This window comes from Cephus cinctus, unplaced genomic scaffold (genome assembly GCF_000341935.2).
Source record: "Cephus cinctus unplaced genomic scaffold, Ccin1 Ccin1_scaffold0576, whole genome shotgun sequence".
NCBI lineage: Eukaryota > Metazoa > Arthropoda > Insecta > Hymenoptera > Cephidae > Cephus > Cephus cinctus.
Window position 1 is genome coordinate 1 of NW_014333225.1, and position 24,120 is coordinate 24,120.

General features: G+C 35.7%; 1 protein-coding gene and 1 long non-coding RNA gene across 3 annotated transcripts; one reads left to right on the forward strand and one right to left on the reverse strand.

Annotated features, from left to right (window-relative positions):
• Positions 1–6: 6 nt before the first annotated feature.
• On the forward strand, positions 7–1,243 carry LOC107268636. The gene is made up of 3 exons (XR_001537904.1): positions 7–415; positions 485–643; positions 909–1,243. It is a non-coding gene; the product is annotated as an uncharacterized LOC107268636 (long non-coding RNA).
• A 1,170-nt stretch (positions 1,244–2,413) lies between these two features.
• Positions 2,414–23,096, reverse strand: LOC107268638 (endocuticle structural glycoprotein SgAbd-8). Of its 2 annotated transcripts, XM_015741624.2 has the most exons (4): positions 16,492–16,609; positions 11,905–12,083; positions 10,341–10,602; positions 2,414–3,085 (listed from the first exon to the last, which is right to left on the reverse strand). In XM_015741624.2, exons 1-4 carry the CDS (start codon positions 16,501–16,503, stop codon positions 2,990–2,992), a joined length of 549 nt encoding a protein of 182 aa, XP_015597110.1. In that variant the 5' UTR covers positions 16,504–16,609; the 3' UTR covers positions 2,414–2,989. The 2 variants fall into 2 exon arrangements, with proteins under 2 accessions (XP_015597110.1, XP_015597111.1); XM_015741625.2 differs by lacking the exons at positions 11,905–12,083; positions 16,492–16,609 and adding an exon at positions 22,834–23,096.
• Positions 23,097–24,120: the final 1,024 nt, after the last annotated feature.

Sequence of the window (24,120 nt, forward strand, 5' to 3'; positions counted from 1 at the left end):
CCGTAGTTGTAAATACGTCCGCGCGCATTCGTGGTCATACCGGAACTCTCCCGGCTTACTTCACTTAGGTAGACTAGAGTACAGGAGGCGGAACGTATACGGAGAAATGCCGAATTTTTGGTTTAAGAATCGTGTACCGGTAAGCTTTAAAGATTTACCATAAGCGTTGCTCTAGTCACGCGACCGAAGTGAAATTGACAATTGGTCGTACAAGTGAAGTGAGCTAAGAATGGTTTGAAAAAGAAGCGAGAACGACCGAACGTCCAAGGAGAGAGAAAGGAAGAGAACGAAATCGCGATGAGAAAAACCGCTAGTACACTTGAGAAAATTGAAAATTTTGAGGGAGGCGACAGCGAGATGTATGAGCTGCCAACGTATCGAGATTACTTCAGATATCTCGGAACATTTCAACGAGGTTAAGATAGAAACATTCACAGGATTCTTTAGCTGTTAATTGCCGAATGTAATCGTTGATATTTTTCAGTCTTATTCTACACAGTGAAGGTGACATCTGCCACAAAACTATCATTAACAATCAAGGACAATGGAATTATCCCTCTGAATGACGTATGACCAAATGATCAAACTGATGGCACAGGGTCGACATTGATTCTTATCTTCTACAATTCTTTAAATGTCAAAAGTGAGTCTCACATACATATATCAGGAATTAACTATTAATAATTACAGTGAAATCATTTCATTTTATATTGTTTAGATCGGGAAACGATATATCATATTTTAGAGATTATGACATCTATTTTGAAATTTTTATTTATTTTATTTATGAGTTGATATTTAGTTCTTTATCGTAAAAAAGCTATTTCATTTTAATGGAACTGGTGTCATTCGATTGAGAAACAAAAATAGTTTGCTAACGTATATTTTTTCCGTATTTCTGTTCTCAGCTTATAGACATGCAAGGGTATCTGCTGAAGTGCACGTACTATGGAACCCTGGCTGACTTGATTGCGTACTGCAAGCCAAGAACGAAGCAAATATTTTACTAGAAATTCAGTATTTGCATGAAGGAGCTAAAGAATGGAAAGCAATGGAAAGAAGTTATCACGGTTGACCCGACACTCAAATGGGAGAAATTATAATTTAATTATTATCAATGTCTGCACGTTCTCTAAACACAATGTGTATTATACAAAAGTGTTTATTATTATGCATTAAGGTAGAACCTGGTGTTCAGGATAGTTTCATATAAATGTTTGTAATAAAGAACTCACATCTCTAATCTCTCGTTATTTTCAAGTAGCACAACCCAGAAAGTTATCCAAAAGTGAACTAAATGAGTAAATATTCGTCTGGAAATTACCTATAAGCTAATAACTGTTCTAAAAGATAACTTCAACACACAATAATAAATAGGTACCTTCCAAGCGGATCTTTGGAACCCATTAAGGCATCAAGAAGATATCGACATAATTTTACTACCAATCTATCGGGCAACAATAATTTCACAATATCCTATCACACTTTGGTGATCATCACATAATCGCGCAAAAGCGTTACAATTATAATATCTTATTATTGTATTTCGCATCCTGAAAATATATTATTTTTTTATTGCCGACAATACACATATAACAACATAAAAGAGCTTATTTGTAAGCAAAAAAAATTCTCTTTTCATAATTCCCGCTAAAATGCGTATACAGGGTGTACCAAAATTAACTGACCAACGGGGTATGGTGGTGTTCGGGAGGCACCACTGATCACGAAAATGACCTTCCTTTTGTCCGGAAGGTCATAGTTTTTAAATAGGAGCAGGTCAAAGTTGACCAATCAGAGGAAGGCGTCAAGAGAAACGCAGGCACCAGCGAATTCTGAGTTTTCTTCCCTCGCTTTTGTTTCTCGGTAGCTTCGGGCAGGATGACGTCAGCTGAAGACATGCCTATGGGAAACAAGAAACAAGCTACCGAGAAACAAAAGCGAGGGAAGAAAACTCAGAATTCGCTGGTGCCTGCGTTTCTCTTGACGCCTTCCTCTGATTGGTCAACTTTGACCTGCTCCTATTTAAAAACTATGACCTTCCGGACAAAAGGAAGGTCATTTTCGTGATCAGAGGTGCCTCCCGAACACCGCCATACCCTGTTGGTCAGGTAATTTTGGGACACCCTGTATATCGATGGTCGTAACTGCTATCCGTCTTTTTCTATCTAGCGGACACGTTTCAGGCTTCGATACGCAGTCCATTCTCTATGTCGATGGGTACATACAACCATGGTAGAATTATGCCATCGTTGTACCATTGGTTCTTGAGAATGATTTCTAACGGATTATTGAAGGATTCTAAGAGAAAGTTTTTAAAATGACCAATGGCACAATTATGTTACAATTCGAGCGTGCTACAAATTTTTAGCACGAGTCGAAAATAAGATCACTAAATTATAATAAACATACGTTTTTACCAGCTTGCAAATTTAATTTTCATATTACATGAATTTTGAAATCTGTTACAAGACTGCTTATGTGGTCGACTCTTAGAATATTTTTATAAAAATGTTTTCCCAGTCGGAATGTCCATAATATTATTAATAATAAACGCTAAAATATAAAACATTAATAAGAATTGGTATATGGTTTTATAGTTTTATCAGCGGCGCACATATTGTAATATGCATATGTATATATGTGTTTGGTGAATTACATGCTTAAATAACAATGTAGGACTCATCACACTCGTCAAACGCGCGTTCGAATGCAACTCTGGAGCAATAGCATAACGTGAATTCCTCTTGATCCGTTGTACCATTGGGCGACACTTCGCGTTTGACGAGTGTGATTGCGCCCATACTGTCCGAAAGTCCTCTTTATGACGTCTGTGCAGCAGAGGTTGTCTTTTATAAATCTTAAAGATGACTTTAAGATTTACGTGTCGTTTAGTATTTTACAAAACAGCTATGGTAAAATATGAGATTATATAAGACTGCACTGAAATTTGTATCCCTTTTGGCATTTGACCTTGTTGAAATTTTGATTATTGACGGTAACTCGTGTGTCCCTCAATTCGTTTGTCGATTTGTTGATTTTCGTTCAATCGCTCCTTTTCTGCGATCTCTTGACTAGCTGCTTCCTAAAATATAAAATTAAAAAATATTTTAAAATATATAAAAATAAAGAACTGCAAAAACCATAAATAATAAACATAAGCAAAAGAAATACAAATAGTATTACTATTCGGTTAGTTCATATGTGAATTACTGGGACCTTTTTGTCTATCGTATTTTAATATATTCGATTCTTTGAAGCATATGAAGTTTTTTAATAAACAAATATACATAATTATATGAACGAATTAAAGTAAATGTACATTCTTTTGTGAAGTTATAAGTATAGGTAGTATAATGACCTAGATAAAGTTGGCCGAACAATTTTAATTTATTTACTTTTGATAATAGCAAATCGATTGGTGGTCGATTAGTGGTCATTGGTGGCCCACTTAGAAGATTTGGTGCACAACCGTTCATTTGTAATTAATTAATCAAAATTTACCCGTGAAGTTAGCCGAACAATTTATTTCTTCAACGAATTCAGTTCTCAAGGGGCTCAATCGATTGGAAATCGTTTGGTGGTCACGAATATCATAATTAAAACATTTGGTGGTCCTTAGTTTTGCCAAAACACCTAAAATAAACGAACAAGGAATCGGAAATATTGGAGCATAAACTTACGGTCGATAATGCAGATATTTCGGGACCGATTTTCCTTTAGGAGGTCTTAATCTTATGAAAAATATGGGTATGAGAAATTGCATAAATACAGTAGGACAGGCACCAAAGGCTGGGATTGGCCGAGAAATGGATACAGGGGGATTGATACGTTTTTGCTGATGAAACTTATAATTATTAACCGATTTTGCTCTAACTGGTCTTAATCGATGCAGAAAAATGATAAAAGTAAAGTATGTGAAAATAATATAATTATAATAAAAAGAAATATTCAAATTTGAATAAATTGTAAGATAAAAATGTATAGAAGTAAAATATAAACGAAATATATTTGTATTATTATTATAATATTCATATTTTTAAATAAGTGTAAATATTTATTTCTATTATAATTATATTGGGTTGGCAAATAAGTTCGTTCGGTAAATTGTATTTGATTACACTTTAAAAATCGAACGAACTTATTTGCCAATCCAATATTATTTTCGCATATTTTACTTTTATCATAAATAAATTAATGAAAATATGAATGTTCAGACGAAAAAAATACCTAAAAATATGGTTTTAATTAAGATTTTCGTTTGATTTGAATAAATTTAATAGTCAATTGCAAGAAACAACAATTTCAATGTAAAAAAGGTGGGAAAAAAGTATATTAGGCATCGAGAATCGAAACCGCGCCTTTGACATACTGGTCAAGTATGCTACCACTTGAGCCATCTGGCCGCCCGAAAAATGTTAACGTTATGATCCACATAACGTATGTGGATTTCTTTAAAGCTTTTTTTCTCGACAATGACTGAAAAGCGTATTCTATTATTTTAACACATTACTATAAAAGTTTGGTGATGACCTATAACTATGAGCAGTATGAATCCAAACAAAATTTCACGGGGTGTAACTTCTCCTTGTCAGAGAGAGAGGGTATTTATACGCCCAAGCAATGCTATAACGTTAGTACAAGTAGGATGACATTATGGCTTTGTGGCATCAGCGCGAGAGAGGCGAGCGTGAGGGGCGTGACTTCGAGTCTTTCTATGTGTCTATTACACGGATATATCGGCGCGCATTCTATCGGCAATGAATGGCACCCCTTTTTCTGTGCCAGATTCGACACGGGCCCTATTGTTCCAGTTACTTCTTTGTTCTTTGGTATTATTCATTCCATGACTTGTTTTATATACTACGTAATTGATTTTCATCACTTTCATATAATTATTTTCATTGTTTTCACTGCACATTCCATCTGTTGTTGGCTTCTGCCTCGAAAGCATCGACGGGGAAATTGCAGAAGTTTTGAGAAAATGTTTCTTCTTCACTGGGTGTCTCAAGCTACGGAGAGACCTCACCAAGAATTTCAAAAACCAACATATCTGAAGTAGACATCTGAAGCATTGACTGGATACTTTCTGAACTTCTCAAATTACATGTTTTCGACACCTGATACATTGCGCTAATGAATGACCAACAAACGTTGAAATTGGACTATTTATCATTAGCGCACCTTTCTGATTAAGATTAAAACCTCCTAAAGGAAAATCGGTCCCGAAATATCTGCATTATCGACCGTAAGTTTATGCTCCAATATTTCCGATTCCTTGTTCGTTTATTTTAGGTGTTTTGGCAAAACTAAGAACCACCAAATGTTTTAATTATGATATTCGTGACCACCAAATGATTTCCAATCGATTGAACCCCTTGAAAACTGAATTCGTTGAAAAAATAAATTGTTCGGCTAACTTCACGGGTAAATTTTGATTAATTAATTACAAAAGAACGGTTGACCACCAAATGTTCTAAGTGGGCCATCAACGACCATCAATCGACCACCAATCGATTTGCTATTATCACAAGTAAATAAATTAAAATTATCCGGCAACTTTATCCAGGTTGTATAATGACTAATATGCATGAAAATATTTATAAATCAAACAATAAGGCATAGAATATATGTATAATAGGGTGGTCGTTAAATAGTGTCTGATCGAATTTCGTTCGTGCCGCCCCCCAAATCGTTCCCAAATAAATAAAAAATAATCCTTGAATTTTTTCAGAGTTTTTGTTTTTCATTCACCTCCCCCCCACGACGGTTGAAGTTTCCCATTTAAAATACATGTTTTAATTATGATATTCGTGACCACCAAATGATTTCCAATCGATTGAACCCCTTGAAAACTGAATTCGTTGAAAAAATAAATTGTTCGGCTAACTTCACGGGTAAATTTTGATTAATTAATTACAAAAGAACGGTTGACCACCAAATGTTCTAAGTGGGCCATCAACGACCATCAATCGACCACCAATCGATTTGCTATTATCACAAGTAAATAAATTAAAATTATCCGGCAACTTTATCCAGGTTGTATAATGACTAATATGCATGAAAATATTTATAAATCAAACAATAAGGCATAGAATATATGTATAATAGGGTGGTCGTTAAATAGTGTCTGATCGAATTTCGTTCGTGCCGCCCCCCAAATCGTTCCCAAATAAATAAAAAATAATCCTTGAATTTTTTCAGAGTTTTTGTTTTTCATTCACCTCCCCCCCACGACGGTTGAAGTTTCCCATTTAAAATACATGGAGTTTTCAGGTCTTCACAGTCAATATTTTATTCTGGGACTAATTAACGATATAAAAATTTGAAACTTAGACAAATTACTTTACAAATGTACTGCAACAAGGAAAAAAATCACCACCCCCCTACCCTAATTTTTTTTTATGGATTGACTCATATAGAGATGATGTTACTTTTTTAAATTATCTAGTGATGCTCAATAGCATCGAAAATATCTTTATCAATGTTTTTTTGTCTTTTTTTAACAGTGTATATGGGAATATCATCATTAGACAAAAGGGGAATGGTATATCTAAAGTAAAAATGAATTCGGAAGGGGGTACGGCTGATGATTTTTGGCCATTCATATTTTTTTACGGTAAAAAATCGGGGTTCTGATAATGTAAAGACATCCCAGGCTTAAATATACAAACTTGAAGTAATACAATTTTTTTCATAATTTCGAGTTTAAAAAATTGACCTATAATTTTTTTTATGTTAGGATTTAGGGATCTTTTAAATATGATCAGAGTATCTTTACGCACGTTCAATCATATGTGCTTTTTCCAAAGGTTTGGAATTGATAAAGAATTTTTGAAGCTCGATCCGTCTGTTTGGAGTCAAAATGAAAGTTACGCCCACGGTTTGAAAATTGTAAAACATCTCAAAGTGATTAATGATGTCGCGGAACGAGGCATTAATTTATTCACTGATTACAATGAAATTCTCACACGGGACGAAAAATAAGAAGAATTAACAATAATAATCTATTTTATTTCAATTTTCTGAACACAAATTTTTAAGTAGTGTTTCCTTTTTAAAATGTGGGTGATTTATCCGATATTCACTGACGATTTGCAGAATAAACTGCTCCTGTTGTTCGTCCCGTGTGAGAATTTCATTGTAATCAGTGAATAAATTAATGCCTCGTTCCGCGACATCATTAATCACTTTGAGATGTTTTACAATTTTCAAACCGTGGGCGTAACTTTCATTTTGACTCCAAACAGACGGATCGAGCTTCAAAAATTCTTTATCAATTCCAAACCTTTGGAAAAAGTTCATATGATTGAACGTGCGTAAAGATACTCTGATCATATATAAAAGATCTCTAAATCCTAACATAAAAAAAATTATAGTTCAATTTTTTAAAATCGAAATTATGAAAAAAATTGTACTCCTTCCAGTTTGTATATTTAAGCCTGGGATGTCTTTACATTATCAGAACCCCGATTTTTTACCGTGACAAAATATGACTGGCCAAAAATCATCAGCCCTACCCCCTTCCGAATTCATTTTTACTTTAGATATACCATTCCCCTTTTGTCTAATGATGATATTCCCATATACAATGTTAAAAAAAAAAAAACAAGGGCGCAAAGTAGAACCTTGCAAATTGCTTCCTCATTATTTTACCTAGTTTTTTCTATCACAATGATGCAAAGTAGAATCTTACACTTTGCTTCTTGATTCTTTTCCTTCGTTCACAAAGCCTTCACTATGAGGAAGTTCTTTGATTTATTTTCGCGAGTTATGTACAATTGAACTTTGGTACTTACAGGAATAAAAAATTAAAAATGAGGTAAAAAAAACAAAACAATAACGATAATTTTTTGAAAATTTCAAAACCACGTAAAATCTGAACCGCTTTAGCGATCTTGTCGAAATTCAATACCAAACAACATTGAACGTATCTTCAGTTATGAAGAACTATTTAGCTAAATCGTCGAACCTTTACGAAAGTTAGAGCGACCCGCCCTTTTTTCAAAAAACTTTAAATGACATAAAATCTGAATGGCTGCATATATTTCATTAAAAATCGCAACATTTAAAGAGGGATATCTACTTTACTTGCGTGCCAAATTTCAGTCCGATCGTTCTAACGGTTACTGAGTAAGAGGCAATTGAATTTTCGAAGCCCTACACACACACACGCGCGCGCGCGCGCACACACACACACACACGGACACGGACATTTTTTCTAAACTACTTTTCTTGACGTTTTAAACCATTCTAACATGAAAATCTCGAAAAAAAAATTTGTCATGAAAACATAGCTTCCTCTATGAGGAAGCAAAACATTGATAAAGATATTTTCGATGCTATTGAGCATCACTAGATAATTTAAAAAAGTAACATCATCTCTATATGAGTCAATCCATAAAAAAAATTAGGGTAGGGGGTGGTGATTTTTTTTCCTTGTTGTAGTACATTTGTAAAGTAATTTGTCTAAGTTTCAAATTTGTATACCGTTAATTAGTCCCAGAATAAAATATTGACTGTGAAGACTTGAAAACTCCATGTATTTTAAATGGGAAACTTCAACCGTCGGGAGGGGGGGGAGGTAAATGAAAAACAAAAATACTGAAAAAATTCAAGGATTATTTTTTATTTATTAGGAAACGATTTGGGGGGGCGGCACGAACGAAATTCGATCAGACACTATTTAACGACCACCCTAATGTATAATATAAAGTACTTATCATATTGCTAAAGCAACACACGAATTATTTAGCAGTATTGTACTACGTACAGGTGGTTTTACCATAGAAATAAAATTGAACAGACTAACTTAGGTTGGTGCAATACTTCTTAATATCCATATTTATGAATACCGAACTAGGTATAACTGAAAATGCTGTATCTACTGTAACATGGCGTTCGCGGGACGGCCAGTTACCACATAGGCGCACAGAGAGCCGTGCCGCCGACGAAATCCGCCAAGAGAATGCCTACGACGACGGAGGTTCAGGGCAAGAGAAAGCCAGGGAGTGAAACCGGTACCGCAAAGCCCGAAAATCGGGCGGGCTCGGGTAAGATCGGCGCCGCCCGGAGACTGGTGGGCTATGAGCGCCGAAAAACGAAGAGCGGACCGAGGCGATAGCAAACGTACGAGTTTGGGTGAACTCGGGATTCTTCGGGAATCCTCGGATCGGGGGGCGAAAGGGGGGCCACTTCGTTGTGAACCGCGAAACGGGAATACCGAAAATCGGCGGATAAGGTATCGCGATTTTTCTGGGTTGAGTGTGGTGAGAGTGTGTGAGATTTACAGGACCTTTTGGGCAACATGGCAATTTCCGTGGACGTGATATGGGAAATTGGACCTATCGACGACTTCGGCGCTCCTACGGAACTAGAAGGGACCGAGGAAGGAGACGGTCGACGAGGAGGAAAAGAGCCAACCACCACCACTCGATCGACAAGGAAGAAAGGTACGGTGCACCGGAAGAATCGGTAAGTGCAGTTGAGACGACCGCCCCGAAGCCATGCAGCACACCGGTCGGGGATGAGGCGTATCCGCCGGTGCATCTTGGAACGAGGAGTGGGGGGCTGCGGGCCTCGCCACGTGTCCTGGCGGTTGTAGATCCGAACCGTCCGCCGTTAACAGAGATGACCTCCGCGACCGCGTTTTGTGTTAGAATTGTATAGAGCCGCGGTCGTATACATCACCCGACTGTACTCGTTTACCTAGATAAAATAAAGGGCCATTGTTGGAATTAAATCACACTGTGTTAGTTATTGCCAAAGAAGCCGGCTGATTCCTGTAGATACTCGCTGCCCTCACGTTCCTCTCTACCATGTCGGATTAGGAGCTAGCCGGTAGATCCGGTCGAGAAGACTCCCGGAGTTGACGTGCCGCGGATTAGAAATTAAAGGCCCGATGAGTCGGGCTGGTGCAAGGATGCACCTGGTTCCCAAGGGATCCGCGGAATACCACGTTGGGGTCATAGATAGAGCGTAGGTCAGGAAATGCGTTACACTACTTCAAAAGGCCTGATCTTGCAGCTCAATTCCATACTAATTATTAATCAGTCAACGTTCAATTTCAGTAACATATAGTTTAGAAAATTGATTTTAATTGTTTTTTTTTTTTAGAAAATTGATTAAATCAAATAAGATACAGACAATTGACTAATAGCCAATTTCTTCACCTTCGGATAAAATTTATCCTCCGGATAAATCCCTAAAACTTGAAAATGATTGGTTAGCTAGGGATTTATCCGGAGGATAAATTTTATCCGAAGGTGAAGAAATTGGCCATAAATCAAATTGGCAACGGTTAATTTCGTTTGGTAATGAATTTCAATGTATCTTTATACCTGCTGCTGACGGATGCCGGCATAGATGAGGTCCAATCCTTTTTGAATTTCTTCACTGACTGGAGGAGGAGTTGGAATATGATCTCCAGTTGCATGGAAGCCGGTCTCGTCAGCCGTATAGTGAACTGTGATTAGTTGACCCTCAGGACTAATGTAACTATAACTACCCTGCTGCACCAGTGCCTCGCTTTTATCCTCGCCTTCGCCAAAACTCTTGATATAGCCACTCTCCTCGGCGATGATGTTGTTTCCAGTTTCATAGCTGAATAATTATATAATTTATTATATACATTGGTATTGGCCTGAGATGGTATCTTTGGGATGTTTTTGCTATTAGTGATTTTTTGTGTATAATTTCTTTGGCCATGTAGAAATTATCAAATAGGATAAATTAGAGTATTTAAACTGCTATCCTTATAGTGTTATCGGAGACAACACAAGGACGTCCTGAGGAAATCCTATATGTAGATATCTTAAATGGATATTCTGGATACGATTTCTCCGACATGTGTTGTGATTAGCTAAGAATTGTATGTACAATTTAAGAAAGGTAAGAATAAGAAAAAGTGTGATTCTCCTTTTAGCACTTAGCTTCAGTAAACTATCATTCATGCCATTGGCTGAAATTAAATAATCACAACCGTGATTCAATTAAGAAATATGTATATGTATATATGTATTTATATTCAGAATTATATATACGTTTATATATTACATAAATAGAATCCAAAAAATGTATATAAATAATCCAGACAGCACAAGGAAGTCCTGAGGAAATCCCATCGATATCTTAAATGGATATTCCGGTAGGGAAAATAAATGGCCATTGTTGGAATTAAATCCCACCGTGTTAGTTATTGCCAAAAACCCCGGCTGATTCTTGTAGAGATTCGCCGCCCTCACATTCCCTTCTACCATGCCCGATTAGGAGCTAGCGAGAAGAACCAGAGTTGACGTGCCGCGGATTAGAAATTAAAGGCCTAACGAATCGGGTTGGTGCAAGGATGCACTTGGCGCCCAAGGGATGCGCGGAATGCCACGTTGGGATTATAGACAGAACGTAGGTCAGAAAATGCGATACACAGATTAATATCACCATCCGGTTAAAGTGTTATACTACATGCTGATGCTAATTTAATCTATATTCCGTAATTGAACCACGATGCGGTTATTAAATTCAGTCGAACGACATCGACTGATTTTGTTAATCGTCGAAATCAATCGATGCAATTGGCTAAAATTTAATAAGCGCAATCGTGATCCAGTTACGAGATATACCCTTCATTTATATTCAGAACTTTATATAAATTTATGTATGTATATTATGTAAGTAGAAGTTAATAAATATACAAAAATAAACTTATATAATTTTTGCAGAACATCCTGTCGATCCTGAGAATATCCTAAAGATGATCTTAATGACTTATGCCAAGACTCATAAATATGTATCCGAAGCACGACAGCCTAAGGTGATCCTAAGGTTATCAGGGTAGATTTGACACATTCAGGATACAGTAAAGATATCCCGAGAACGTTCTGTGCTGTCTGATATATTGCATTTTACCCCGCTCGATAAGTGCCATCATGTTCTTGCTGCTTGTGCCATTCGATAATAGGAATTGGTGTGGTAGTGGTACGCCTGTCGTCAATGTTCAATTCCCTGTCATCTCTTTTGTAATTATTACGTCCTTGGGGAACTGGTTCTTGTGCAATTGCCACCCCTAGTACTGCAACTGTCAATATCTAACACGCAAAATTCATTTGAGTAATGTTCAAAGTTAGTAATTGCGTTATTCTATGTTACTTTAGACTATGGTTACTTGAAAATGATATTACTTTTGAAATTTATACGCGGTTTAATTGTTTATTCATTTGTAATGTATAATTGATATTCTTTTAGATGTGCCATAGAGAGGTCGGTTTACTGTGTATTTTAACTAGGAACGCTCATTTCGATTAACCAATTGGCCAATTGCAGTGTAGTTGCTAATTCTAAATTCAACCTATAGTTTATCATTATAATGATTATAAAAACAGGCGATTTTGTTATTTTTAAGTGAGATATCTTGTAATAAATGGCTTTGAATGTGTCAAGTGCAAGATGGTCTTCAGCAGTAGATAAAATGCTTCCAAATTAATTAATTTTCTTATATTTTCTTTAAAAACTAGTTCATGTCTTACTATATTTGTTTTAACTATTAAAATATTATTTATTAAGGATTGTGTCGCGTAACTGACTTTAAACGTTTGTTTATTATGAAAATGATATAGATTTAATATACTAGTTATAGAATTCGTTTATTTCGACCTTTCGGTCTTGAAATAGGATATACTAGTTATATGTATATGGGTTGATTTGAAACCACGTCAGATTTGAAACCAAATTTTTAATTTTCCTGAAAATTGTTTCCCTTGTTCTTGAGGGGGGAAAAAATGACACGTGTTTTTTAATTTCAATATGATATGAAGAATTTTCGAAATATCGATTTTTTAATTTATCGACTCCAAAAAACCCGTTCTTTTTTAAATGTATCGTGCATCGTCCACTTTTCGACTAAAAGCAAAGCACTGCAGGGCAAAATGTGCAATAGGGTTCACTTTGAAGTCCACGCTTTAATCGTCAAAAATTCGGTCGTTTAATAATTGTTATGCAACAATTTCTTAAACAATTTGTAGTATTTCAAAAAGGGCAGCTTCAAATTGAATCATTTTTTCTGTAATTTGTTATTATAGTACAGAGAATATTGCCTGAAAATTTGAAAGTGGATCGTTGAATATTTTTTTTAATAAAATTCATAATACGTGATCACGCTCACAACTCGCGCACGGACGGCGCGGGCGAAGCATGGATTCGAGCGTGCTTCGACATTTTCGAGTTATCCTACTTTCCTTTAATGGGGTTTCCACCTAGTTCAGGTGAATAATAATCAGTGAAATGTTAATAAGTTCCAGAGTAACACTGTCAAATCGAGAAATGGTCATTTACTTTAATTACAATACTGATTTACATACAATAATACAGAAAATTATATTATTAAATTATTTTACAGTGTTTGCTTCCTCATAGAGGAAGCTATGTGACGGTGGAGAATTTTCCTGTTGAGATTTTCATGTCACCATGTTCAGAATGTGCCAAAACATCGAGAAAACACGTTTGGAGAAAATGTCCGAATGTATGTGTGTGTATGAAGAAAATTCAAGTCGACACGACAGACCAGACACCAGTGTACGGGACAGACCAAACAACGCATCGGACTTTAATGCAATCAACATCGGGACAACAATCTGAAAATAACATAGGAGTTCAAGACCATTAATGTTTGTCGAACAATATTACGTTACTGGACTTGGGATCTAATCTCCAAAAATTAGACAGATTAAATCTGTTGAATAATCCTATAAGTAGAAATACGTAGTTCCATGGATCTATTAAAAGTTTTACCGAGCTTCGATTCAATACTCCGAGATGCTGAAATTAAGCAATGGATTGATAAAATAGAAGAGTATGCAGATAGGTGCGGTTGGGATGATTTAACCACGTAGCCCTATGTTCTATCAAAACTCGAAGATGTCACAAAAAATCGAAGGATATTCTTGAAGCAGCCGACTCAACATGGAAGGACTGGTAAACACTATTAAAATATACGTTTTTAAGCGAAAAAGCTGATATCAAGAAAGTTTTGGAGGCTCAGAACTACAAACGGAATTTGGAATAAAATATTAAAGAATATTTTTATGAGAAATTATTACAATACAACAATGCTCAAAGGGGAAAATGTAAAAACGTCAAATGGATCGCCGATGGGGGTTGGACAATGTCCCAATACTGTTGAAATTTGCGACCTCTTTCTCGGTATAAAGAACCAATCGATTTATTACTGGATTTGAAGAGTGGGGATAATTTCATAGTAGACTCTGTATGTATACGTCCAACACCCAAACCAATGTTTTCAAAGAAGAAAACGGGTGATACAATACCACGATGTATTATCATGACAAATGAAAAAGGGTAATTCGTCACACCAATAATGAATTTAAGTAGTAACTAGATGACGATGAAAAAAGGACAAACAATTGCACGTGGAGTGGATTGCAAGTATATATGGAAGACGAAATGACAGGAGAAATCCACAACGAAGAAATTTACATACAGGGTGAGTCAGTAGAAACGCATCAGCAGAAGTTGGCTGCAAGTGGCCGACACGGCAATGTGGTCTCTTCAAAAAATTACATGTGACTGTGACCGATTCCCATAAGCGCAAACTGACAGTTCGCATTTTCGAGACTATTCACGTTGACTATTTGGGGCCTTTCATCAAGATAAGGAGAGAGAATAAATATGTGTTGGGTGTAATTTTCACCTATGGTAAATACATAATGTTGGAAGCCGTGAAGGATACAGGGACGAATAAACCGATTGCAGTTTTTAACTCGTGAGATAAAAGAACTAAATGAAGAATTCGCAGTCGAAGAGGAATGCGAGAATCTTTCAGAACTTTTACAAAAGAACAAAGAAGCATCCGGTAAACAATTTGATAAGAAGCACAAGTGCGCAGAAAAATTGAAACCGGGACAATTAGTATTGGTCCATTACGAAGCACCTGCAACTGGGGAAATTAGAAAATGTTTAGAAAAGTCCGTGGACTCCGTGAAAAAATACACAAAATTACGTAACTATTTTCATACAAAAATCTACACGAATTGTGCAATTTGAAGAAATCCAGCTTAGCAGACGTAGAGAAGATACACTGGTAACTACTTCCCGATTCTTATTTTATTTGCAGGTTAGGGGCAACACGAAGATGAGTGAAAGTGAAAACGAAATGCCATCATGGGTCATTTAACTCCCGACCTATTAACCCATTCCATACCATCCCATCTCATCTCAGACCACTTCATTCTTACTCATGATGTGCTATGTGCTAGTCGATCCACGAGTACGACGTGTTTTTTTGACAGATCGAAAGCAATTAATTGTAAGTCTCAAGCAAGCCATGGGGCGCTCTGTATACAATGTTTGTGCAACATATGTATATGTATGGTTTTGTATTGCAATATATTTTATTTTTTTATTTTTTGCATGTATTTCCATCATTTTATGGAAAGCTACGTATGATTTGCTAAGAATTACAATTTTGCTAAATGTCGAAAAGATACATTGAACTCGTGGATTGACTATGTGTCTAGTAATACCACACTATACCACGTTACGTCATGCAATGCTATGCTGCCAATCCCATAAGATTTTGTTCCATATAATTTATGAATTCTCGTCTTACCTCTATTTCTGATTTCATGAAAGCATGCAAATACTCAGTAGTCAAATTGACTGTAGGTATTTAAAAGATTCGTTGAAGAAAGTTCTTGATACTTCTATACCATTTGGTTACATTACGAATGCATAACTAGAACTTTAGTTTTCTTATAATTTTGAAAAGAGAAACTGAAGTAGTGTCAATTTTTATTATAAAATATTTATAGATAGACATAGCTCGATATATGCTTATGTTTATTATTGTATATCCTTATATTTTATGTTTATAACGTTTTCTTTATGTAAACGGAACAAAGATATTTCTTGTTTTTTTCTTCTTCTGCTTTTAATCACAAACATATTTTTTAGACTTTAAGCATAATTAACGCAGAGTAGGCCACTATAGGTCTATGATATCAATTTGATAAATTTGTAAATATATTCTTCAATATTCGTGTGTTTCTAGCAGAGTTATTACATTTTTCACAAATCAGAATTTGATTAAAAATAATGATTTATTATACGGTTTATTTGATTATTTTTAAACTTTTCGTCAATATTTAATATAATTAATATTTATTTATTTCTTTTAATAAGCTTGATAATGACTTATCATCCTGATTCAAGTATTAATTTACATTGGGACTTAGAAGGACTAAGTCACAACAAATTTATAGAATTTAATAATTTTATTAAGTTAATTCTATTTTAATTCTGACTTTATCAATCTCACGTAATATAGTTTCAAAAGTACTATTAAAACGATATCAAATCATTTTAAAGTAAAAAAGAACTTAGATCAATTCAAAAGACATCTTAAACATAAAAATAAAACGATGACATGACAAAAATTGAAAATAATTTCATTTTGAAAAATAAACAATATTTTCCGCTTACCAAAAACTTCATCTTGTGTCACGTAAACGATAAAAATTACGATCAATGGACTATTTGTTAATGCAAACTGCCGTATCAAGACTGTCACAACAACAGTGGCGAAATAATACAGGAAAGGAGGCGAAAGAAATCCTCTTTTATACAGGGAGTCTCATTTCATCCCCACTCGTCCATTTTGTCTCCTTCTACTTACTAGTCCATCTTGCAGTACCTCTATTTTCTACTGCTGCTCCTTCAAGCATCATTTTACATTTACGTATATCGTATACAGCGGCGGGGCACAAGATAATTGTCGAAAGCTATCCAGGCAAATAGATACCACGCGATTTCACTTAAGAAATGATATTATGTACATTATATAAACATTGGATTGTTATATCGATGCATGAGAGTACAATTGTGCAGATATATATAGTCTTGCTTATATTAATAATCCACAGAGTGATATATCACAATGGGAATATCTATAATATTTCTGCTGATGTTACGCATTTCAGGCAGGAACTATTTGGTTCACAGACGTAAATTTTTTTTCGTCAAATAAATATTTCATTATATATCGATATATTTTGTATATGAAGCACATATTTTTTCGATATTTGTATAGAAGGCACATAAAAAGACAAAATCATTTATCTAACATATGTCACGATAGATTATTATGTGTGGAAATATATTATATTATGCAATTTTTAGTCAAGAATACTAGATACATGCGAAATAAAAAGTTTTCAACGTCTATAATCCGTCCATGAGTTCAATGTTTTTTTTTTGATAGATCGAAGAAAACAAAGTTTCTAGCAAGACATGCATGGTTCTGTATACATTTTTTGTTTCAAATTATTTTAAAGACATGATTGTATATTAAAATACATTTCATTTTTCTATTTTATCATACATTTCTGTACTTTTATGGAAAACCATGTGTTATTTGCTAAGAATTGTATCAAAAAACACAATGAATTCGTAATATCCTATTTGTATATATTGTATTATTCAAGTTTTAACAAATAAGACACTGTTTATTCACGCAGATAAGAATAACTCATGCAGTAGTTTTTTTTAATTAGAATATTAAACGGCGGATTTGGTCGAACCAGTTATTTTTTAAAGATGGCTAACGATTTCAAAGCAGCGTAGAGTAGGTGTACCGTTTGTGGCCGCTGTACCATTTTTAGCCACAATAGGTAATGCTTTTACTTATTTTCGATACTATTAATCTATTAAATTTTTCAATTAATTTTGAAAGTATTAGTTAAAGTATCTCTATGGAAATCTTAATCGAAAGTTTTTAATATTTAATTGGTCACAAATGGACTTCTGCTGATCAAAATAGCTTTGACCCATTTGTGGCCATGGCCTTCATTTATACACAATGAATAGGGTCAAATAACAATTTAATAGGCTGTTGTTTTATTAATAAATACTAACACCTCACTTGTTCACGATATACAAAATGATATTAAATGTATAAAATTCGTAGTCAAGGTTGATCGGTGTATCAAAGTAGAAGGTGCTTTCTTTTTCGATACCGATCATTGCAAGCAAAGGTCACATTTGTGGCGCTCAGACACGGAAGTGAACTCCCCATAATTTCAAATGTGCGTCTACTTTCTTGCTACTCATAGTTTACTAAAACTTCTAAACGACCTTCTAACAGCCCCCCCCAATTTTGTAGGGGGGGGGGGGGCCTATAAAATTATACTACACTCATCAGTATACCTAATAGATATTATTTTGTGACAATCCGGTTTCTTAATATGGTATCTACACGACGTTTGATTTGAGTAGAATTTTTATCTTACGATTACTTTCTACTTAACAATTTAATAGGTTTTACACATTATGAAGATTTTGCACAAGACATATACATTAATATCGCCTCAATTTCTATTAAGATAAAATCTATGTTATGTAATGTGTTGATATAGAAGTTAGATTAGATTCCTTGATAGGATCATTACAATCCAGTGTATAACAAAATATGATCAACTATTCGTACTGTATACAAAGAGTTCTTTTTGATAAAAATGTTCAATATTTATCAGTAATTTTGATTCACATACTAGTAACTAAGATACGAATATAATGTTATGTATTATAGTCGATGTTAGATACTATGACATAAATATATATATTTGAAATGTACATACACAAACACTGGGTACGTATAATAATTTTCGGTCGGTTAAGTATTTTTCACACGTTGTTGTCAGGTAATAAAATTGTTGAATTTTATTAAATTGTTTACAAACGCATTTATGAAAATGATATAGGTAAAAAAAAACAAACATAAAATCAGTGAAAGTGAAATTTATGTATATCAGATAAAAAATATATAAATATCGTACAGTTTTCGAAAACCATTGTTACCTTCTGAAATTTTCTTCGGTAATCATCAACAAGCAGTACAGGCTAAAATAATGTTACATAATAATTAGAAATGAATGTTACTTAATTAGCCATAGGAAGTCAACATGAGACCATGTACTATTTGATAAGTGTGAAACATGACATGGTTATAATATAGCATGATTAAACGAAAAATGGCGTTTAAGCATAAGATATTCAGCAATCATATGCCTTTTTTTTAGCTATTCGATATGCTGATTTCCCAAGTTTAAGCGATGTTAATGAAATTAAATAAAACTCACGAACACATGCATTTGAGACTGGACATGGAGACGATGGTGACAGAGGAACCAAAGTTCCAGGTGGTATATAGCTATAAAGAATTATTTAATGAAATTGTTAATAAAATTTATTTATAATTCCTTAAACAATATTATCCAATTTACTGTTACTCTCACGATTGATTATATAATCGTATACAAATTTGCTCGCGAAACTTATAAAAAATGGTTCATTACGAAAATTTTATATTTATAAACATTTTCTAATACAGAATACTGAAAAGCATATCCAAAAATTTAATAAATATATCATTTTAGTAACTAACAATTTTTTAATATTTTTGTTCTGCCAGCAAATGTGTTCTATATGTTATATGTACGAAAAATTTTGGGAAGGACTTTATATGATGTTAATAATTAGTAACTTGATATAGTAGTATATGTTTTGTAATTCGACGTATTTTCTTGACCCGACACCGGTAGCGAAAAAAAATCCGAGTACTAACTATAATATTTTCTACAGCCAACCTACGTTACCTACGGCCGTCCACTCTCCGCTCATGCATCGGCAAGCTAAGCGGGCCTCAACCAATTCTTTTGTTAGCGGGAACTGACAAGCCGGTATGACTCGGGAGAGTGGAACAGGCCCAACTCCGCGAAAACGACAACTCTGATGGAACTTATTAGAAAATACGATAACTTAATGGATCCTGTCGATTTATAGGGACACATAAACGCAGTCTTAGCTGCTGACCTTTAGGGTCACGTAAAATAAGCAAACGCAACTGGATGCACGAACAGGAGCGGACGGTTACGAAAATGCTCAGGCTGCTAGGTTGAGGTAGAAAGGGTCGGAGTAAGCGTCAGGCAAATAGTGCGGGATACAGAGAGCAATTGATCGACAACGTAACAGAACGAATCGGAGCTACAAAATCGAAATTCCCTTCGCCAATTAATAAATTAGGAGTCCTCGCCGGAGCTGGTGCAACTAATCCGTGAAGACCGAGAACTTTATCCCAAAGACACTCAGGCGGATACTGCACTAGGGCACAGAACTACGCCTCCGGAACACACTCAGGAAATCCAAAGAATTTCCTAGATATCGCGAGAGCAACGTGGGAACTGCACAGGCGAGAACGTTCTATACCGTATCCAAACAAAGCTAAAGAAACTATCAACAGACAGCACGGGACCGCGACCCAGCTCGTGACACCTCGATTGGTGTACAGACTGCTTTGACAATAGTCAAATTCAAGAACTAATCATTCTGATTGGTCGAGATGCTTATAGCCGATAACTCTTCCTTTCCTCCAAACCGTCCCTTTAAACCAAATCGAGAGCGTTCCTTAGCAAATCGGTACGTAACTTTTGAAGATCCTCCACGGCCGCTTCCCCAGGGCATCGGGCGACAACTGAGCACCACATCCTTAACTTGGGCCAGGGGGTTCCTCCCCTGCCCTTAACCGTAACAAAACCTTATATCCGCCCGCTATATAGCCCTTTGCCTCTCTCCAGCGGGGCGCCAGTATTTCACCTGGGCTTTTGCCGGTCTGTGGAGACGTTTCCGTCGGGTACTCTCTTCTGCCGGGTAGCTCGGTATGTTGACACTATCTCCGTAGAAATGATGATCGAGGAGTGATAAAATCAGAATCTAGTCTATTACATAGTTGTTTCATAATTTTTGTCATACGGTCCTGCTAGAAGGGGAAGAAAATTTTCGATTGCGCCATTAAATAGGGCGACTCGTTTTAAGTATACATCGTAAACCCTGTCGCTAACCTGTCAATATAATGTGAGATATCGCAGTTGAAATTATACGTTATGGCGACTCTCACAAGACGTGACTTTCGTGCGATAATTTATTAAAAATTTGTACGTAATCACGTACAAGTAATAATCAAGTAAAGAAGAATGTTTCAACGAAATGTCGGAAGTGTTTAGTGAGAATTGTCCTTTCTTGAGAACTATAGAAAGCTGGTATTTACAATTCCGGTGAGGAATTTTCGTTCTTGAAGATGAACCACACACAGGACGCCCATTGGACGTTACTAACCAAGAAACAGTTGATGTTGTTCGGAAAGCAATAAAAGTGAATAGGAGAATCACTTATAGACAATTAGAAGAGCTTCTGCGCATTCCGAAATCAACATTACAATGGATTAGTTCGGAACAGTTGTCTGTGAGAAAGCTGTGCACATTGTGGGTACCCCATGCTTTTAGTGCCGAACAACAAGAGAATCGTGTCAAGTGATGTAAAAAAGTGCTGAAAAAGTTTAAATCTGGATCTGCTGCGGAAGTGAATTTCATTGTGTGAATTTCACGATGTTCCTACGAAATCTCAAAATAAAGTTTGGGTCTTTGAAGACGAGGAAGTGCCAGTGCAACTTCGAAAATCGAAGTCTGTCGGTAAACGAATGGTCGCCGTATTTTTTTAGTAAAGGTGGAATTATTAAAACTGTTCTGCTAGAGAAACTGAAAACAGTCACTTCTAAGTGGTACATAGAAACCTGCTAGACTCAACTATTCGAAAACTTGATTTCTCGTGCGCCTTTGAATTCTTGGTTCCTCCACCATGATAAAGCACTTGCGCATCGGGCTGCCGCCACGCAGGAGTATTTGGAGGGAAAGGAAGTTCAATTGTTGGAATACCTTGCATATAGTCCAGACTTAGCACCATGCGACTTCGGTTTGTTCCCCTACGTGAAACTGAGAATGAAAGGTCGGCGTTTTTCGTCAGACAAGGAGTTGATAGCCGCATTCAGGAAGAATATAACTTTATACCGAAACACATGTGGGAGGAATGGTTCGATGAGTGGTTTCGTCGTATGAAAAAGTATATTAACTGTGACGGAAATGTTGTGCCGTAACGTCTCGGTGACGAAGGAGTTCGTTCGAGAGGTTAGGGCCAAGGTATTATTGGGATCGTTGCCGGTTAAGGAGTTGGAACTCGCGTGAATACAACAAAACAGAGAAGGTTTATTGAAGCAATCAAGAGTGTTGTACAGTAGGTCGACGTACGCCGACTTAGAAAATATAGGCACCGTTCGGTCCTCCTATTTCCTGTACCGAGTCTACTCCACGAGACCACCTTATCCGTTCGGATTTTAATTGTAGACTGTAGATTTTCGGATGTGTAGCCATAAGCTGGACCTCCGAAAAGTGATTATTGTGCGATTTTTCGATTTCCACATATTGGTTGCCAGGCCGCCTTTAGTTCTGACTTAGCGCATTGCAACACGCGTGAACTCCTTGGCCTGGCGTTTCTCAATGGGGTCAGGAGACTCCCAGCACAACAGAAAGTATTTCGAAAAACTTTGAAAATTAAGCACGCACGACAAAAATTATGGGACAACACATGTATACTCATAAAAAATTAATATCTCAGAAACTAAAAGAGTTAGACCTATAAGACATATATACTTCTTTATTCTACGTTAAAGGTACTACCTAAAACAAAAGTCAAATTAAGACGCCGGAGAAATCGTAATCTGCCCCACATTCGAGCACCTCAACCTCAACTAAACAATATCAAATCTTCCGAGAGCATTGACGTAACTATACGAATCAATCCGAGAGCGTAGCTTCTGAGCAGGGTGGCGACTCGAAGGGAACCAGAAAGCGAGAATGGTATCTGAATCAGTGTCGTCTTATGACCGTGAATAGAAAAATTACGTCACAGTTTATAAAATATTATTATACGTTAATTTACCTCAAACTGTATGTAGTATCTTGTTGGAGTGGTGTAACAGGTGGTACAAATTCAATTTCTTGTTTCATTAATGATTTATTAATGGGATCAGCGACTTCAACTGGTTGATAACTTAATCTCATTGTAGTTTCAGATTCCATTGGTACATTGTTAGGTAAATAACGACGAACTGGTGCATACGAAGCAGTGGGTATTAGAGAATCCTTATTGTTTGAAAAATATGAGAGTCTGTGGGTCGTACAACCTTAAAAAAATATAATGATTATGAAAATATATTGTATAGAAAATTCCCATAGAAAATACGTAACCTTTCTTTCATGAAATATAGCATACACAACGCGTTTCAATTAATTTCATTGTCACGTGTACTTAAAATTATAATCGATTCAAGAGTTAAATTTTTTTTTTGACAGTTCGCAAACAATACAATTCTTCTTCTTCTTGCTCCTTAGTGGCTTGTGCCCTTAATAGCAGGCCAAATGCCGAAAACATTGCAATTTTTAGCAAATCTGATGTGGCTTTCTACAGGATGTTCAAAAATTAACGCATTCGGTATTCGGGATACATCACAGATGCTGAAAATTACTTTTCTTTTATTCATACGTGCTCAATTTTTACATAAGAGCTGATTAAAAAAAAATCTGCAAGTTTTGAGTTTCCTTCTCTTGCTTTCATTTCGCTGGCACTGTGAAAATTTCTTATGTGCTTACTATTTCCGTCGCCGCCTTACTTTAATTAGTTATCTTTAATCGGCTTTCATTTAAAAAGTAAAATGTTTTAATAAAACAGAAGTAATTTCCAGTATCCCTGATACCTTCGAAACATCACCATGCTTTTCGAGTGAGAGAATTTTTTAACACCCTATATAAAATCACGAAAATATATGATGAGATATACAAATAAAATATATTTTAGCGTAAAACCATGTACGTTTTACTTTTCCAGACAGCACAAGAACTTCTTGAGGAAATTCCATGCCACGAACCACGACTGATTTTATTAACGGTCGAAATCAGTCGACGCAATTGCCTAAAATTTAATAACCGCAATCGTGGTCCAGTTACGGGATACACCCTCATTTATATTCAGAACTTTATATATATTTATTTATCATTATTACTCATGGTTTCCGGATGAAAGCCGTGTCCGTGTTCAGCTTCGTGCCGACGTTTGGCAAACGTTTAAGTCTGCATCTTCAGGGCTAGGAGGCTCCGATACTGAAGCTCCCTGTTGCCAGGAAGTCTTAATATACCTATGATTGCTCATACGGATCAGTGCTTCAGCCAA

Coding starts and splice junctions, on each gene's coding strand:
- LOC107268638 (XM_015741624.2), bottom strand. Junction 10,603..11,904: donor GATGGCACTTATCGAGCGGG/GTAAAATGCAAT, acceptor ATAATTATTCAG/CTATGAAACTGGAAACAACA. Junction 3,086..10,340: donor CCGGCATCCGTCAGCAGCAG/GTATAAAGATAC, acceptor TTTATATTTTAG/GAAGCAGCTAGTCAAGAGAT.